This window comes from Salvelinus fontinalis, chromosome 12 (assembly GCF_029448725.1).
Source record: "Salvelinus fontinalis isolate EN_2023a chromosome 12, ASM2944872v1, whole genome shotgun sequence".
Classification (NCBI taxonomy): domain Eukaryota; kingdom Metazoa; phylum Chordata; class Actinopteri; order Salmoniformes; family Salmonidae; genus Salvelinus; species Salvelinus fontinalis.
Window position 1 is genome coordinate 36,515,301 of NC_074676.1, and position 20,341 is coordinate 36,535,641.

Here is a 20,341-nt window from a genome sequence, read left to right on the forward strand (position 1 = left end):
GAGTTGTGAGCGGCCACGCAATCATGGGTGAACAGGGAGTACAGGATGGGACTAAGCACGCACCCCAGAGGGGCCTCCGTGTTGTGGGTCAGCAGATGTGTTGTTACCTACCCTCAGCACCTGTGGCGGCCCGTCAGGAAGTGCAGGAACCAGTTGCAGAGGGTGGTGTTCAGTCTCAAGGTCCTTAGCTTAGTGATGGACGTGGAGGGCAGTATGGTGTTGAACGATGAGCTGTAGTCAATGAACAGCGTTCTCACCTTTTCTTCAGGTGGGAAAGGGCAGTGTGGAGTGCAATAGAGATTGCGCCATCTGTGGATCTGTTGGTGCGGTATGAAAATTGGAGTGGGTTCAGGGTATCTGGGATGATGGTGTTGATGTGAGCCATGACCAGCCTTTCAAAGCATTTCATGGCTACAGATGTGAGTGCTACGGGGCGATAGTCTTTTAGACAGGTTACCATGGCATAAGGGACTATGGTGGTCTGCTTGAAACAATTAGGTATTACAGACTAGGTCAAGTAGAGGTTGAAAATATCACTGAAGACACTTACAAACTGGTCAGCACATGCTCTGAGTATGCGTTCTGGTAATCTGTCTGGCCCTGCAAACTTATGAATGTTTACCTGTTTAAAGGTCTTACTGACATCGGCTACGGAGAGTGTGATCACACAGTCGTCCGGAACAGCTGGTGCTCTCATGCATGGTTCAGTGTTGCTAGCCTTGAAGGGAGCATAGAAGGCATTTAGCTCATCTGGTAGGCTCGCATCACTGGGCAGCTTGTGGCTGGGTTTCCTTGATATTTTGCAATCCTTGAAATTTTGCAAGCCCTGCCACATCCGACGAGTGTCAGAGCCGGTGTAGTAGGATTTGATCTTAGTCCTGTATTGACGCTTGCCTATTTGATGGTTCATCGGAGAGCGTAGCTGGATTTCTTATATTTTTTAAGCATCCGGATTAGCATCCCACTCCTTGAAAGTGGCAGCTCTAGCCTTTAGCTAGCCTTTAGCTCCTGTAATCCATGGCTTTTGGTTGGGACATATACGTACAGTCACTGTGGGGATGACGTCGATGCACTATTAATGAAGCCAGTTACTGATGTGGTAAACTCATCAATGCCTTCAGATTAATCGAATGGAACATATTCCAGTCTGTGCTAGCGAAACAGTGCTGTAGCTTAGTATCCGCTTCATCAGATCACTTCCATATTGAGCGTGTCACTGGTATTTCATGTTTGAGGTTTTGCTTGTAAGCAGGAATCAGGAGGATAGAGTTATGGCCAGATTTGTATGTGGAGTAAAGGTGATCTATAGTTTTTTCGCCTCTAGTTGTACAGATGATATGCTGGTAGAAATGAGGTGAGATGGATTTCAGTTTTCCTGGATTAAAATCACCGGCCACTAGGAGCGCCACCTCTGGGTGAGCATTTTCTGATTTTCTTATGGCCCTATACAGCTCATTGAGTGAGGTCTTACTGCCAGCATTAGTTTTTGGTGGTAAGAAGATAGCTACGGAAAATTTAGATGAAAACCATCTTGGTAAATAGTATGGTCTACAGCTTAACATGAGGGATTCTAACTCAGGTATATTTTCCATGTCCTTGTTCATCCATGATTTGGAGAAACATAGGATATTACAGTTCTTCAGATCACGTTGATAGTATAGTCTCGAACGGAGCTCATCAAGTTTATTCTCCAGTAATTGCACGTTCGCCAATAGAACTGAGGTTTGAAGCGGTTTATCCACTTGCTGCAGAACACATGGTATGGTTTTAGAAGACACCAAAACTGGCTTTATAGCATCTACAGACACATCATTGTAGTGAACTGGGTAAGGCCAAAATGTAACACATTTCACAACTTTAATTAATTATTTCTCAATAATTATTTGGAGTCAAATGTCAAATGCATGCCAAACATCCATTCCCCAAAGGACCTTTTTTATGGATTTCATTTCAGGAAGATCCAAAACATCATAAATATATTTTGGCCATCCTGGCATAGAACTGCCCAATGCTTCCCCATTTCACATACTTAAATATTCCAGTGTGTGTGTGGTTACATATATATATATATATATACACAGTAAGGGGGGATGTGGGTGTATTTGGAATTGTGATTTGGAGCGAACCTGTGTGCAGGCATGTTATGTGTTTACTACCCACTGAGCACAGACGTCAGTTCAATGTCTAGTTTGATTTACATTGAGTCCCCAAAAAATGTCACTTAGTCATTGGATTTAGGTTCAAATTTAGGTGAAAGAAATACGAATTGCCCTTGCGTTGATTATTTTTTGATTCAACCACTTTTTGCCCAGTGGGTACATGTTTGTGTTTGTGAGTGCACTGTACACTCTTAGGAAAAAGGGTTCCAAAAGGGTTTATACATGTATTTATTTTTATTCAACCTTTATCTAACTAGGTAAGTCAGTTAAGAACAAATGCTTATTTACAATGATGGCCTAGTTTTTCGGCTTTCCCCATAGGTTCTACAGCTGCACCATTAAGAGCATCTTGACTGGCTGCATCACTGCTTGGTATGGCAACTGCTTGGCATCCAAACATAAGGCGCTACAGAGGGTATCCAGACACCCAAGTCATTGACTGTTCAAGTCTGGGACCAAAAGGCTCCTGAACAGCTTCTACCCTCAACTCATGAGACTGCTGAACAGATAATCATATGGCTACCCTGACTATTTGCATTGAACCGTCTTGCATCAACTCACTGGACTCTACCCACATATTCACACATACTACACAAACACTCCAACACACACACACATACGCTCACACACACACAAAACACACACACATGCATATTGACGCTACACACAGACACATACTCACACATAGACACACTTTCACACTTCACATACGCTGCTGCTACTCTGTTTATTATCAATCCTGATTGCCTAGTGACTTTTACCCTTACCTGCATTACTTCAACTACCTCGTACCTCTGCACATTCACTCGGTACCGGTACTCCAATGTGTATAGTCTCGTTATTGTCATTTTATTGTGATACTATTTCCTTTTTTGCAATTTTTTTTGTACTTTTTACCTCTGCATTATTGTGAAAGGGCACGTAAGTAAGATTTTAACAGTAAAGTCTACACCTGTTGTATTCGGTGCATGTGACAAATACATTTGATTTGATTTGAAATATGAGTAGTGTTTAGATTAAGAACACGATTTCTTTACATTCATTTATGGATCATTTACAATATGAACTTAAGGGACACCTGAGTGGCGCAGCTACAGATCTGGGTTCGATACCGGGCTGTGTCGCAGCCGGCCGCGACTGGGAGACCTATGAGGCGGCGCACAATTGGCCTAGCATCGTCCAGTTTAGGGGAGGGTTTGGCCCGGCCGGATGTCCTTGTCCCATCGCGCTCTAGCGACTCCTTGTGGCTGCTGGGCGCATGCACGCTGGCTTCGGTTGCCAGCTGTATGGTGTTTCCTCCGACACATCGGTGTGGCTTCTGGGTTAAGCCAGCAGTGTGTCAAGAAGCAGTGCGACTTGGCGGGGTTGTGTTTCAGAGGATGCATGGCTCTCGACCTTCGCCTCTCCCGAGTCCGCACGGGAGTTATAGCGATGGGACAAGACTGTAACTACCAATTGGATATCACAAAAAAGGGGTATAAAATAAAAACCTGTCATATTGACTGGGGTGGCAGGGTAGCCTAGTGGTTAGAGTGTTGGACTAGTAATCGAAAGGTTGCAAAATCAAATCCCTGAGCTGACAAGGTGAAAATATGTCGTTCTGCCCCTGAACAAGGCAGTTAACCCCCTGTTCCTAGGCCGTCATTGAAAATAAGAATTTGTTCTTAACTGACTTGTCTAGTTAGATAAAGGTTAAAAATTTAATATCTCAAGGTACTCTTTTTGATTTAGTTTATTTTCAGACATATTGTTTGGAACAATATACTCTTAAAACACCTCAAATTTCCAGAATGATCTTTCTGGTACTTTTTAAGATACAACCCATTTTATACATAGAAGTTTACATTATAGACCATTAATCAATTACTGCTCTTGTGAATGTGAATTGCACATTCAGCAAATCACCAGCAGATGGAGTTCCCTTTGAATCCATGTGTTGGTGGTGCTCATAACTTCAAAGTAGCAAACAGCCCACTTTGGAAATTTGATGTACTTATATAGTACATTGTTTAAAACAAAATGTCTCAAAAAGAATAACATCTAAAAGAGTAATTTTGAGATATTTATGTTTATACTTTTTACTATCCCAAAATTAATATAAATAACTTGTAGTCTTAAATCTAAACACTCATATTTCAGAACCCACGGTAAGGGTTCAGATTACATCACCACTGGCTTTGTGGTATCTACAGACTCATCGTTGTAGTCAGTGTTTAGGTAAAAACAAAATGTCACAACTTTAACTAGTTATTTCTCAAGAATTATTTTGGATACAGATTTCAAAAGGTATGCCAACCGTCCTTCCCCCAAAGGACCTTGTAAGGGAATTCATTTCAGGAAAATCCACAACATCATGTATATGATATAAAATAACTTTGGGCCATCCTGGCATGGAATTGCCCCATTGTGAAATGGGTCAGCTGAGTGCAGGGTTGGAATGCCTCTGTCCCCTGGGCCTGGGTGGTTGGGTAGATGTGATGAGTTGTGAAATGCTGTTTCACAGTGGAGGCTGGCTGACTGGCTGCTGTGCATGGAGTCTGCTGGCTGGAGCTGCCTGAGATGGATTCCATGGCCAGTCAGGTTCCTGGGTGTACACAAGATACATTATCCTGATGGGTCACTCTCCATTCCCCACATAACTGACTGACAGCAATTCCTCTTACACACAGACATGCACACGCACGCACACACACGCACGCACACACACACACACACCCACACACACAAACGCACACGCACACACACACACACACACTAATTAAATTAGGGCAAATTAATGCATAAGCACCTTCACGCCTAAACTGACTTGAGCAGCATAGGTGCTAGTTTTACAGTAATGCTTATGACTTCCAGTGACAGTTTAAAACAGACAGTGGAGTGGTCCTATACAAGTGGAGTTGTATAGGACCTGAGCACTGAGACGTGTGGGAATGTGGGAAACACTGCCCTGGGATCTGTAAAACTGAGATGAGGTTTAGTAAAAGGATATGGAGTACCTTTGCCCTCATGAAGTCCCTCTTTGTTTTATACCAGTCACGAAGGCATGTCTCCTACACAGAGGGAACACATGTGGCAAAACAGATGTGGCATTCAGCACATGCGTTTCCCCTTTCTAAGAATGTGTGTGCATTTGTATGCATGTGTGTGGGTGCATTTGTATGCTTGTGTGTGGGTGCGTGCGTGCGTGTGTGTGTGTGTGTGTGTGTGTGTGTGTGTGTGTGTGTGTGTGTGTGTGTGTGTGTGTGTGTGTGTGTGTGTGTGTGTGTGTGTGTGTGTGTGTGTGTGTGTGTGTGTGTGTGTGTGTGTGTGTGTGTGTGTGTGTGTGTGTGTGTGTGTGTGTGTGTGTGTGTGCGTGTGTGTGTATGTATGTCGGGGGGGTTATATACCAAAACGGAAACTGAGTGGGGGAGGTAGCGGACATCGGCATGTAGATTGTAGAATAAGGTTTCACCTATATAACTGCAGCTGTACTGTAGTTGTCTCACCAGTCATAACTAACTCCTAAGGACTGTTCATTCAGCTCACGGTGGACTGTACACATCACTGGTTTACATCACTGGTTTACACCACTGGTTTGCATTGTGTAAGTGGAATGAGAATGAGGCGGAGTGGACTTACAGAACAGTCTGGTTCTTATTAGAGGCCACACTGGTTCCCCCCTGCAAGGCTCAATGTCCCTGCACTTTACCTACTCTTCCTACACTATAAAGGGGAAACCATACATTTAGAGACATATACACACACACATGGGTATATATATATATATATATATATATATATATATATATATATATATGTATATATATGTATATACACACACACACACACACACACACACACACACACACACACACACACACACACACACACACGAGCATGCCTGCACGCACATGCACACACACATTTAGACACAGACACACACGGTGTCACTCAGCCTCCATACAGTACACAGCCTGAGGACAGAACATGGCCATTTCCTTCATGTCATGTCAGGACGGAGGGAGGAAATAGGAGAGTCATTTTCTTTCTTTCTCGCTCCAATGTTTCTCCACATAAAGGCTTCACAATTCATAAAGGTCATGTTAACTGACCGATATTATCTCATAGAACAAAACGTATTTCCCCATTCATTTTGCCCATAGGGATGGCTGAACGAACCAGAGGTAACTGATTTCCGGGTTTTAGGACTACAAGCTGGCGAGCTCTATGTCCCACTGAGTTAAGCCATGGGGGTTGTTATAAAGCAGTATGTCAAACTCATTCCATGGAGGGCTGAGTGTCTGTGGGTTTTCACTCCTCCCTTGTACTTGATTTATGAAATAAGGCCCCTAATTAGTAAGGAACTCCCCTCACTTGGTTGTCTAGGTCTTAATTGAAAGAAGGAACATGGAATGAGTTCGACACCCCTGGTTTAAATGGTGACTCGTGTTTTTTACATTCCAACTCAGCTGGGCTGGTCTCCAGGCCTTAGCAGCACCTCAATCTTTTCCTATTGTGTCTTGGTCATGTTGATACGGAGAGCGGCTGGAAATAATACAAACTCACTTTCAGATAAAGAAATCAGTATGCAGGACACATCTGCAAAAGAATTATGCTATGTGACCATTTTCACTCAGCAATCAAACCTCACTGTTTTGTGCAGGGATTTCTACTGTAAGAGTCCCTCTCCTCTACCCTCCCTCCCTCGTTCAAGGTCCAGGGCAGAGGGCCAACATGTGTTGGTGTTGTGCCATACTAGGACAGGCAGGCAGGGGTCCCTGGCAGATGGATATACGGGTCGGGGTCTGGAGTGAGGTGAGGTGGCAGGTTTAATGTAGGCTGTTTAATGTAGAGGGTTCTACATGGAACCCAACATCTTTCTACCTGGAACCAAAAAGGGTTCTCCTATGGGGACAGCTGAAGAACTCTTTAGGAATTCTTTTTTCTAAGAGTGTAGTGTGGAAAAATGCTGAATCCACTGCAGTACATCACAGACAGTTTACTTATTACACATCATAAGACCAAAGGGCATGGACGTACAGCTTGGCCCACAGCTAAAGCAAAGAATAGATAGAGTACAGTCCCTTCATGTGGAAACCAAAGTCCTGCAGCCATACAGCGCTGTACACACCTTCCTGCTGGCTTCCTCCTGAAACGTATTTGTGTTTCATCGTGCTAAGTAATTAAGACAAGTTTTTACTTGTTTACAGTTTTCCCACAGCGTATCCAATCTGTGACTAATCAGATGGGGGTTTAGCATGAGGATGCTGGACACCTTGGCAGTGGGGTGTTTGATGCATATGGCTCTTTTGAGGAGGGTTGAACAGTTCTTATAAACAATGGACTGACTGCAAACTCAGCTGGAGGACCTGTGTTCGTTTGTGTGGTGCAGAGAGAGAGGAGACCAGATGGAGCAGTATTCACTACATATAAATGTTTATAATTAAGTATTTATTACTAATGTAAATGTTAGTAATTAATGCTGACATAGCTCGTTGACCTCCTAGACAGAGCTGCAGGCTTTTTAGACTGGAGTTTCTAGCATGGCCATGGCTGCAATCAAACTATACAGAATAATGTCACAGAATGGTCATGTTTGTTGTTGTAGGTCGCGCATGCTGTTTTCATGCAAAGAGAACTATTTGCTCTATTCTGGATGTCCGGCTTTTTGGACACAAACGGACAGGAAATTGAACTGTTTTGTCCAGATGCTGTGAACTCGCAGTGAGCCTTTAATTTCCTCAGCAGAACTCACGGTCAAAGCCAAGCTAATAAGAGACAAAGGACTGCATGACACCAAACTGTGATATTAGACCTGTACAGACTCCAATACGCCCCCATCTATCTGGCACTATGTTTGTCTGACTGCTTAGCTATATATCTGGCTGGCTGGCTGCTTGGTTCTCTCTGTCTGCCTGTTTGCTTGCCTGTATGTCTCTGTCTGCCTTCCTGTCTGTCTGTTCTCTCTCTCACGCTTTCTCTGTGTCTCTGTCAATTCAATTCAAGGGGCTTTATTGGCATGGAAAACATATGTTTACATTGCCAAAGCAACTGAAATGGATAAACAAAAGTGAAATAAACAATAAAAAGTGAACAGTAAATATTACACTCACACAAGGTCCAAAATAATAAAGACCTTTCAAATGACATATTATGTCTATATACAGTGTTGTAGCGATGTGCAAATAGTTATAGTACAAAAGGGAAAATAAATAAATATCTCTTCCTCTTTCCAGCTGTCTCCACATGGTGTGACTGCCATTATTTATCCTCTCTGAAGTGGTTGTTGGGAAATGTGGGTCTCCATGTTAATCATACCAATGAAGACACAAGTAGACTTATCCTCAGTGTTGTCAGGAAATCCCAGAGGTGAGTATTGTGTATTGCACAGTCATGCTTACATTTCTGCCTTATCTTCTATCAATATGCTTCCCCTTGGGCAAAGATGACAACCACAGTGTATAGTCTGTCTGAGATTAGGGAGATATAGGGGGAGCACAGCCAATAGGCATCCTTCTCCTTAATTACAACGTATCTTCAGTGGGTTAGACATCACAGATCAAGGCTAGGCATCACTCCCATCTTAAACACTGGGTTGGGCACATTGGTAGCCCTAAGCATCAATTCCCTTAGTTAGTCATGCACATAACCAGAGACAATTCAAAGAAACAGTGTGTTATATTTGTAATGAGAAAGCTCATTGAATGATTACCAGAAAACGTGAAGTTTATCATTGGTCCATATTTTGCCAGCAATGCTGTATTTGCATTCGGAAAATGTCACATCTAAATACAATATGCATTCCTAAGTACAGAGTTGATATTTCTCCACAAATCTCAGTTTTACTGGTTACATAAGGTGATCTGTATACAGGGCCAGTCCTAGCCTTTTTTGGGGCCCTGAGCACCTCATGGGCAAAACATTTTAGTGGCCCCACTTTTAAAAGCAGAGAGAAGAAAAGTTTTAAAACAGGTTTGCTGCAATTCTACAGATTCTGTCATGGGGTGGAGAGAAGATTTATCAATTTCATTAAATATTTTATGAAATTCTACTCATTTTGTCATGGGGCAGAGCAAAAAATGCAGTTTTATCGCTAATTTCCAGCAATTCTACACATTTTGTCATTGGGTGGAGAGAAATTCTTGTAGTTTTTAAAGATAATTTCCTTCAATTCTACAAATTTTTCCATGAGTTATGCCATGTCCTTTATTCATCGAACAGTGGGGTCACGGCCAGGGTGTGCCATTATCAACAGCAACCCTGGAGCAATTAGGGTTAAATGCCTTGCTCAAGTGCACATCGGCACATTTGTCACCTTTCCCCTGGGCAAGTGCCCTGTGTGCCTGGTAGGTAATTTGACCATGATTACTACAAGTTTAGTTAGCTGGCTAAACTAATTTACCAATCTAGAAATGTTTTGCTGACATGGGCCAATTGAGTGACTGTCAGTAACTGCCATAACAAGAGAACAACAGATGTGTACAACCAAATTGCACCTAGTGTATTCTGCTTTTATAGCTCAACAGTAAGTTGAAAATGCATTTATTTTTGGGGTCTGGGGCCCCCTTGCTCTACGGAGCCACAAGTGGTCACTTATCTCACTTATGCCTTGGGCCGGCCCTGTCTGTATAAGTTACTGTACACATTAGATACACAGATCCTCCCTAAAGGTCAACTCAGATTCATATGTGGGTACTTTTGTAGCGAGGGCAAAGCACAAAGCCTCCCAGATAAATAGTACTGTACATGTTCATACATGCTCCTCTGACCACGGGTTTAATCTATTTTATGGCATTTCTTCCTACAGATTCTAAGATTTAGTGAAACAATATTCCTCCAGAGTGAGATCCAGGTTTGACATGTTCTCTATTCAGTGGACAGGCTATAGATCAATAATATGACATTATATACAATCAAACAGTACATGTTATTGCTCTCTCATCAAGTTATGTCAAGTTGACCCTCAGGTTAATATGTTTTGCCTGATGTACCAGACAAATGTGGAGGAGAAGACAATTGGCATGCAACACTCTCTGTCCAGACATGAGTTATATATTCTCTGTTCATAACACCAGTCATACTGGTCACACTAATTTCCCACCCACACCACTGCCTCTCCCCCAGTGTAATTTCAATCTCACAATTTATTTTGTGCTACATGCAAAAAAGATTAAAGTTAATAGAACCTTAAAACTGTTCAGCTGCCAACATACTATATAAATTGTGTTTTAAACATCTGGTTTTCATAGTCCAATTAAATGAGTTATTTATTGGAGCATGCCAACCCAGTGGGCACAGACATCAATTCAATGTCTATTCCATGTTGGTTCAAGTTATTTCATTGAAATGACATGAAAACAAGGTTGATTCAACCAGTGTGCCCAGTGGGAAGAGACTGCTTTGTGGAGTTTAGTACTGCATAAATTAACATAACGCATTGAAATATGTCCTTGAGAATTTCCACACAGATCTGGTATGCAGGCACACTCACAAGACACTGTGAGACAGTCTTGTATCATTTGTGAGTCAATCGAGATTTGTCATTGTTTCCAAATTCAGCTGATCGACCAATGAGAGAAGGGGCTTGCTTACACAACACACCCATTGCCCTTCTCCTTCACATGGTGTCCACCACGTCGTTCTCAGTAAAGGCAAGTGCCAAAAGTGTAAAACATATCAATTCTGTAATCCCTGTAAGATCAATGCAACATATTTTCGAGTTTAGGATATATTTTATAATGGATTTAAACGAGTTATAGCATACCACAAATATGACATTATGCAAGTACATTTCAAATGATATTGACACATTTTATTGAATAAATATTAGTAGGCAAGTTCTTTCAGCACCAATAGACACTACTATTGCTAAATGCAGAGACACTCTGCATTTAGCAGAATCCTACACACAAAACGTATAACTTTTCGCTATATAGAGATATAATTGGACATACATATATTACGATTCATAAATATTTCGGGGGAAAACGCATTGTTACTTTTATGACGATGCCACTGGTTCCTCTCAAATGACATTTTAACAAGGCACATGTGTTTTATGAAACACTCTAGTTTGCTGCATTGTGTCTAGTAGGCCTGAATCACAGAAAAGCAATAAACTGGAGCATGAGATTGTAGCGACTGCATAGCTCACACACCTACAGAAGCCCATTTCTGATGAATAAAAGTTTTACATTTTTCTATTTTACGAAAAAATATATTGAAAAAAAGTTTAAAACGAATTAGGCTAAAGCGTTGAATCTCAAAAGAAATAGCAAGTAAATCAATTTGGTGAACATATTCTAACCATGACAAGATATTATTCTGAAATGAAGGATTACAAGTGAAAGCTATAGAACAGAAATATAAAATTTCCACATTTAATGCGCATTGGTGAAGGCACAGAGTTGCGAATGATTTTTGTTGCAATTTTGCATTTGGAACCAGCCCACTTATTTCAGACCAATGGAGTTTGTTTATTCAAATGAGCCTCTCTTAAAGACAACTTGGGCGGCAATTGTGGCAGACTTCGTAAGAAAGTTTACTCTCTGATCACAGTCAGACCACAGTTTTTAACCGGAGCTGTGTTCCTACTGACGTATACAATTGGATCTACTACTCCTAAACCAATTTTCAAGGAACTTTTCATTCGGGACTTGACAGAGAAATCTCTAGATCAACAATAATATGGGAAAAGAAAATACCTATTTGGTCACCGTTTGGATAATTCTTGCAAATATCTGTGCATCTTTTTCAAGTACACCAGAACAAACACTTTTTGGTAAGTAAGGGATATGTCTCCTGTTTGTAGAGCTGACTTTGGCTTTGTTAGAGAGAGGTTAAATAAATACATTATTTTCCTGGGGGCTGACTAGCCATCTGACATTACGGGCAAATGCCAGATGGGTTGGTCAAGTTTTTTTTGTCCAGTGGGCCTGTCTAACTTGTTTGTTTTTTTGCACAAAAGTATAATTACTTTGTTAATAATGGGTTCCTCAAGGAAAAATTGGTCCAGTGTGAGGGCCTCAAGAAAAATAATGGTCTGGTGTGTTAGAAATGCCAGGGCTGATTTCTGGTCCCAGTCCACTCCTAGTTGAATTTCTGCCATAAAATAAACACTCAAGCCACCTGGAAGGAGTATAATTGGTGCAGCCATCTCCAACTGACCCATAGTAACCCAGAAAATAGTTTATACAGTTGTCAGACCTACCTACTCCACTCTTTTGTTTAGGGTGCGCAGTGGGAGCTCTTTCCAACCATTGCAACAACAACAAGAATTCGATCAGAAAGAAAATGAGGCATTTTCATGGCAGATAATTATTTGCAAATTCAAGTGCAATTACAACAATACTTTGAGAACTAAAATATGTTAGCATTTTTTTATGCAAAATAACTATTTTCCATTTGTTTGACACATTTTTGCATAATAACACACACACATATCTATATCTATATCTATATATAAATATATATATATATATTATAATTAACATTATATTCAATATTTAATGTGGTCGATAGGCTTATTTGTGATTTGTTTTGTGTGAAATAGCATTACTAGAAAATGTGGAATCATGAATGAATGTTTGGTTGGTAGAAATGCAAGTGGCAAAAGGGGGCGACACTTGACTGTTAAAACGTTTCATGATATATTTTATCATGCTGTTAATTGGACTAGATTATACCAATTGATAAACTGATAGATTCTGCAGATTGTGTTTTGTAATTATTTTCTTCCAAGATAGTCAGTGTGTGAATATAAAAAGCTGAATTGCCACCACTTGAAAGATCCAATAAAAAATACTGGAATTTGTTTCCTTGAAAGGAATTGTAGATGCTGGATCTGATTTGTCATGCAAATTTTTGGTAGTGGTAAAGGCTTTGAATTTCTAGTGCCGTTGAGCAAGGCACTTAACACTAATTTGTCCTGTAAATTGCTCTAGATAAGAGTGCCTGCTAAATGACCAAAAAAATGTCAAAATCATCACTCATGCAGGTAACAACAACTCTACTGAATGGCTTGAGGACTTCACTGACATTGTATCCAAGTTCTCCCTGAGAACCGCTGAGGTACCAGATGATGACCTGTGCTACATTGTTCCTGGCCAGCCCTTAACCATCCCAGAGTGTGAATTCAACTCTGAGACTCAGACGTTTGTGGTTATTCATGGATGGACGGTAAAAAGCTTTGACATTCTATTATGATTGATTACCACTAAAGCATAAATTGTTTACCGTAATTTAAATAAGCTGTATTGTTTATATTATGAGCGAATTAACTCAACAATAATTGTCCCTAAAAATAGATTCAGCAATGATAACTAGATGCATGATGAGAAGCCTCCCACTGTCCCTAGTTATAACGCTCCAGTGCTCATTCATGTGTTAAAGTGCTAACACTTGGCTGGTCTTCAATCAGTGCAGTGAGCAGACAATGGGGGATAGGGCCACAGTGCGTCACGCCAGCCACTGACCCCAGAACTGTGTCTCCTCCAGGTCACAGGGCTGTTTGAGAGCTGGGTCCCTAAGCTGGTGACAGCGCTGTATGAGAGGGAGCCCAAGGCCAACGTTATCGTGGTGGACTGGCTGACCCGGGCCCAGCAGCACTACCCTACCTCCGCCGCTTACACCAAGCTGGTGGGCAGAGACGTGGCCAAGTTTGTCAACTGGCTGCAGGTAAGTGATCTCAAGGTCACTGTGAACACAGGAAATAATATAATATTAACTGGGTGGTTCAAGCCTGAATGCTGATTGGCCGAAAGCCGTGGTATATCAGACCGTATACCATGGTTATGGCAACAACATTATTTTAAAGCTCTAATTAATTTGGTAACCAGTTTATAATAGCAATAAGGCACCTGGCATTGGTAATATACCACAGCTAAGGGCTGTATCCAGGCACCCAGCGTTGCGTCGTGCTAAGGACTGCCCTTAGTCGTGGTATATTGGCTATATACAACACCCCCTCGACCCTTATTGCTTAAATATAAGCTTCACACAATGGCCTGATTTCTAACTTGAGATCAGACTTTCAGGCAGTAGTGTAAATGGGTGAGTTGAACAAAAGTTGCATCTGAACTTTGGAATCGATCTAGTTATTAAAAATACACTGAACAAAAATATAAACGCAACATGTAAAGTGTTTATCCCATGTTTCATGAGCTTAAATAAAATATCCCAGAAATGTTCCATAGTCACAAAAAGCTTATTTCTCTAAAATGTTGTGCACACATTTGTTTACATCCATGTTAGTGAGCATTTCTCCTTTGCCAAGTTAATCCAACCCCCTGACAGGTTTGGCATATCAAGAAACAGCATGATCCTGACGCAGGTGCACCTTGTGCTGGGGACAATAAAATGCCACTCTAAAATGTGCAGTTTTGTCACGTGGAATTGGCATGCTGACTACAGGAATGTCCACCAGTGCTGTTGCCAGAAAATGTAATGTTAATTTCTCTACCGTAAGCCACCTCCATCGTCGTTTTAGAGAATTTGGCAGTATGTCAAACTGGCCTCACAACCGCAGACCACATGTATGGCGTCATCTGGGCGAGTGGTTTACTGATGACAACCTGGTGAACAGAGTTCCCCATGGTGGCGGTGGGTTTGTAGTATGGGCATGCATAAGCTACGGAGAATAAACACAATTGCATTTTATCGATGGCAATTTAAATGCACAAAGATACTGTGACGAGATACTGTGACGAGGCCCATTGTGAGGGGGGGAAAAAAAAGAAGATATCTGTGACCAACAGATGCATATCTGTATTCCCAGTGATGTGAAATCGATAGATTAGGCCCTAATAAATGTATTTCAAATGACTGATTTCCTTATATGAACTGTAACTCAGTCAAATCTGTGAAATGAATGCGTGTTGCGTTTATGTTTTTGTTCAGTATACTGTATATTACTGGTGATGCAATGTTTTAGAAGTCAGAGTTGTGGATGTGTTTTCCTCCTGGTTCTGATTTAGTATGCCTCATAAAGGCTTTTTACTGCCATGTTGTTGATCCACATCATTACACAGAACATTATTGATAGAAGCGGCACGTGGAGCTAGTGAAGCATATCCTCTGCTAGAAAAATACTTTAGGGCGAGGGAGGACACATTGGTATGATAAACCGCCTGAAATGGTTACATGTGAAAGCGGACAGTATAACTGACGGAACAGAATATACTTGAAAGGGTGTTAGCATCGCATAACCATGGCATAAGAGGTTTTACAGCTAAGTCTTTACACAGTCACAACACACTTGACAGTTTAGGAATTAGGAATAAACCATGTTTGCTTTCCCTCTTGTCAGAAAACACTGGACTACCCCTGGGAGAGGATACATCTGCTGGGATACAGTCTGGGGGCTCATGTAGCCGGCATCGCCGGTCTCCTCACCAACCACAAAGTCAGCAGGATCACAGGTGAGCAGACAGTCCTTCTCTGCTGAAGAGGTTTTATTGTTTGTCTATCAGTCTGTCATTACATGTACCATGGATGCAAACATACATGCATAGGCCTACATATGCAAGTTCTATCTCAATGAATTTAGCCTCAATAGTCCCTGAATTTGTCTCCATAAAGTTTACTCAACTATGAAATCTCTTTGACCTGCTTAGAATATTAACATGTTTATCCCTAAACCAGATCAGGCCCTGGAGGCAGCAGACCATTAAACACCATAATCACATCCATTGAGTACATTGTGGCTTTACGTCAGTGCTGGAAGCACACTGAGGCTTTTGCCTGCATGTTCTCATGTACAGTATTACAGATGGACTGTGACTGTTCTCTCCCTCTCTCTCTCTACTTCCCCCTTCTCTCTCCTTCCATCCGTCTCCCAGGTTTGGACCCAGCCGGCCCGACCTTTGAGCACGCTGACACCCAGAGCACCCTGTCCCCTGATGATGCTCTCTTCGTGGACGTCCTGCACACCAACACCCGGGGCTCCCCAGACCGCAGCATCGGCATCCAGAGACCGGTGGGCCATGTGGACATCTACCCCAACGGAGGAACCTTCCAGCCAGGCTGTGACCTGCAGAACACCATGATGATGATTGCCACCACAGGCATCCATAGTACGTACTGTAATTTAACACTGCAATGTAATAAAATCACACTCTGTTATTACAGTGTAGTAAATCTACATGAGGCGTGTTCCTTTAAGTTTGAATAGCTGCATCAGATACTTTGACCTCATTAAAAGTGTCCTTTTCAATGTCTTAATTTTTCTTTAACTTTAAGTCTGAATAAGCAAATGTCCCAGGCATTGGTTGCACAGTTAGTCCGGTGTATATCAGAGAATCAGCCAGTGATTCAGTCATCATGGTCCTAATGGTGTTGTTTTATGTGGGTCCTGTGTAGATATGGACCAGATTGTGAAGTGTTCCCACGAGCGCTCCATCCACCTGTTCATCGACTCGCTGGTGAATGCAGCAGAGCATCAGAGCATGGCCTACCGCTGCAGCTCCAAGGAGGCCTTCATGAAGGGAATGTGTCTCAACTGCCGCAAGAACCGTTGCAACAAGGTGGGCTACGGCGTCAACAAGGTCCGCCTGCCCCGGAGCACCAAGATGTACCTCAAGACTCGCGAGATGATGCCCTTCAAACGTAAGAGCGAGAGAGATGTAGGGGAATTGTTTTAGGATGAGAGAGCACGCATGCACAAAGGAACAATTGGATTAATCTTTGTCACAACAGAAGGTTCATTCCCTGGCACTAAAATAGATTTTCATAAGTTAAGACTTGATGTACATTTGTTACCAAATCCTCAACGTATTGGTCCAGAAGTCTGAATGTAGTTACGGTAGTGGTGGCATGGAGCTAGGCTTAGCTCAAGCTGGCCTTGAGAGCTTTAACTGAACACTGAGTCTCTTTACCAGGCCATGTATGTCACATTAGTACAACTGGCCCCCAGTGCACATACTGTACCAGTACTAGATAACCCTGTTCAAACAGTGTGACTTCTGAAGTCTACACAAGTCCCTCCTTTATCAGTCCCTCCTGACTCCCTATCCATAAAAGATTCCATAACTTATGTCCAGCCTGCGTCCATTTTTCACCCCCCTCACCCCACTATTGTAGGATTGGCACAGTCTAACACATCTGATATGTTAGTGGCATCAAGGTCAAACCAAAACAAGCAGGGGGGATAAAACAAGGTTTATGGTGCAAGCCATGAAAGTCACATTAGAGTGAGGCTATTAGTATTTCAGTAGTTTGGTAACTTGACACCACTGCGCGTGATTGCTTAGGGTGGAAAGTTAGAGGATACTTTACATGCCAATTCTATTTGTTAATGCTTAATCTGCAGTTAAGCATTTTCCTACCCTTAGTCACCCTTAGTCATGGCAGTAAGCAATAATATGGGTATGTAAAGACAGGTCATAATCATGGAGGTACTACAGTTCTGTGGGAGCAGAATAAGGATCTTTAGTTTTAACTGTTGGCATCAGTGATGGGATTATGTCCACATGCCACAAACACTTCAAACAGTTGGAGAATATGTCTCAACTGGGCACACTGCAGGTATTTGCATCGGCAAACATACTCAGGGTTTCAGACGTCTGTGTGTGGCGTGGTTCTAAATTAAGGTCTCTGTCATTCTTTCCCCAGTTTTCCATTACCAAGTGAAGGTGCATTTCTTCAGCAGCGAGAAACTGGACTACACTGAGCAGCCCATGAAAATCTCTCTGTACGGAACCCATGATGAGAAGACAGACATTCCCTACATCATGTACGTATAGTCTGATATTAAAGAAAATAATAAAATCATTGTTATTATTATTTATTTTTTATATACTTAGTTGTCCAGAAATGCTTGATATAATTTCTAAACATATCCAAACTTACAAATATCATACACTGACATAATTAACCCCAGAGATAACATCTCGTCACCTCTCCTCAGCTGGGTACTGTATACAGTACAGAAGGTGAAATGACCCCCTAACCGTTGACCTGTGTGTGACCCCTCAGGCCCTTCCTGAACACTAACAGCACTGTGTCCTTCCTGCTGACCACCGACGTGGACATCGGGGAGCTGCTTATGGTCAAGCTGCGTTGGGAGAAAGACGCTTACTTCAGCTGGTCTGACTGGTGGGGTAACAGCAACTTCCACATCCGCAAAATGCGTGTCAAGGCCGGGGAGACTCAGTCCAAGTAAGTTATGATGAACTGAATATTCCAATTGATGAGATGAATCAATCAAAACCCAGCAGTACTGTGTACCATATTTGAATATTTTTGACACTGCACATCATCTTTCACATTGCCAGTCTTTGAAGTTGTATGATACATGTTTCAGAAGGCTTTACTGATAGTCTTTACTGTCTGACTCCAGGGTGATCTTCAGCGCTAAAGATGGAGAGTTTGCCTACCTCGTCAGAGGAAAAGACGACGCAGTCTTTGTCAAATCAAAAGAGGACAACATGAGCCGGAAAGAAAAAACGTAAGAAATCTAGAACATTTTGAAACTTTGTGAAACTTTGATTGCATAAAAATCTATCATATCCAAAGATAGGATTCAGAACTTCCTTCCTCATTTTCTTTTGTGAACTTTTCTTTCTCTTCTCTCTTATCTTTAGGATGCACAGGCTCAAGATGCAGGGAAGCCTCTTCAAGAAGAACACTGCATGAAGCAGCACTTGAATACAGTCTGCACTGCACCCCACAGCCAAAGCTGGATGAAGCCAGGGAGAACGTGCTGGAGAGAAGACAAGGGATGTTAGTCTCTGACATGTACCGTTTTCTGCTTTCCATTCTGTCATGTCATCTCCATCCCCAAGCACAATCTATATCACTTTATCCACTGTGCTGGGAGTCAGTTTATGGGCTTTTTCTTCTATTAACCGTCATCATGGAGAGTGTTACAAATGTCATTCTAAAATCCTCTTTTTCATGGTTTTGACTTTGTCTAACGTTGCTACATTATCTTTGTAATCCTTCATCTGTGTTCACGTATACAAATCACATCAATGTATTTCTAACCCTATACTGGGTAGTTCCGATTCAAACTTTTGATTCAAAGAGATTAACATAGCTTCTGCTTTTATGAAAGCTTTTTGACACATTCGGTATGCACACTATAATAGTCATGTCACTAATGTCACATCATGCCTAAACCACTAACTGCCACCACCACAGGGACCAAAGATGGTGACACTGTCTACTGAGTTGAATATTACAGTGATCCGTGTACATGGCTTTTCAATCAGTGTTATACAGTATATATGAGTTGTTGTAGATTAATTCCCTGCTTGTTCTTTGTGTGCATTTGGTTATTGTGTTTGGCATGGGTCACTTGAAGGGCGTTAATCCACGTCAGTCGATTTGTTCATTCAACAACTAGTCAAACTGGATTGTTGTGTTAAGATCAATATTTCATTGGCCACTTGACTTGAGAAGAATAGAGGCCACAAGCAGAAGTTAGCATATCCTGAAAACTTCTATAACTTCCTTTATAGGTCAAAAATTATGTGGAAACAATTACCTTAACCCTATTGGTCAATCATGCCCTTTGGAAAGGTCAAACAAAATGCTACACTAAATACAGAACATATCTGTGAGCCTTTGCAAACATTGGTAGACAGCCCTACATAATAGCCATAATGCATCCCAATAATGTTTCATATTCTATTTATTGAATGTACCTGTATATATTTGTATATTAAGCTGTAATATATTTGGGCAAGTTTCCATTGCTGTCTTTGTTTTTATAGATGAAGCTTTGGGATTTTACACGTGTGGCTTTGGACAGACTGATCAAATTGGTCTCCATGCCAGCTGATGAGTACATTTAATTTTATGAACTGAAATGCAGTGCACTGTATGAAGGAAAATCATGATACTTTAATAAAGTGAGTACATTATACATCTGGGTATTATTGGATTTATTACTCCCCTGATCTACATATTGTGTTCTTGAATTCCTTAAATCTTATTCTAACCCTAGAACATGTAACTAGATACAACATGGAGCTATTCTTAGGACATTATTAAAATCTCTGTCAACATCACTCAATAGTGTATAATTGTTGGCAACACATAATTTACAAGACTGACTATATAAGCATATAGTCGGCAGGTAGTCTAGTGGTTCGAGGCGAACCAGCACCCGGAGGGTTGCCAGTTTGAATCCCGGGTCTGATGGGGAAAAATCTGGCGGGAAGTGAGCTGGCAACTGGAATCTGGTATCAAACCCTAGATGC

General features: G+C 41.6%; 1 protein-coding gene across 1 annotated transcript; it reads left to right on the forward strand.

The window, feature by feature from the left end:
* The first annotated feature begins 11,655 nt into the window (after positions 1-11,655).
* lpla (lipoprotein lipase a) lies at positions 11,656-20,004 on the forward strand. Its single transcript, XM_055940579.1, has 10 exons — positions 11,656-11,919; positions 13,135-13,316; positions 13,635-13,814; positions 15,445-15,556; positions 15,977-16,210; positions 16,497-16,742; positions 17,748-17,868; positions 18,111-18,293; positions 18,475-18,582; positions 18,719-20,004. Exons 1-10 carry the CDS (start codon positions 11,826-11,828, stop codon positions 18,768-18,770), a joined length of 1,512 nt encoding a protein of 503 aa, XP_055796554.1. The 5' UTR covers positions 11,656-11,825; the 3' UTR covers positions 18,771-20,004.
* Positions 20,005-20,341: the final 337 nt, after the last annotated feature.

Excerpts from the sequence above, each read along its gene's own strand:
- lpla (XM_055940579.1), top strand. The coding sequence starts at position 11,826 with ATGGGAAAAGAAAATACCTATTTGGTCACCGTTTGGATAATTCTTGCA. Across the intron at positions 13,815-15,444 it reads AGTTTGTCAACTGGCTGCAG|AAAACACTGGACTACCCCTG; the intron begins GTAAGTGATCTC and ends CCCTCTTGTCAG. Across the intron at positions 18,294-18,474 it reads GCCGGGGAGACTCAGTCCAA|GGTGATCTTCAGCGCTAAAG; the intron begins GTAAGTTATGAT and ends GTCTGACTCCAG.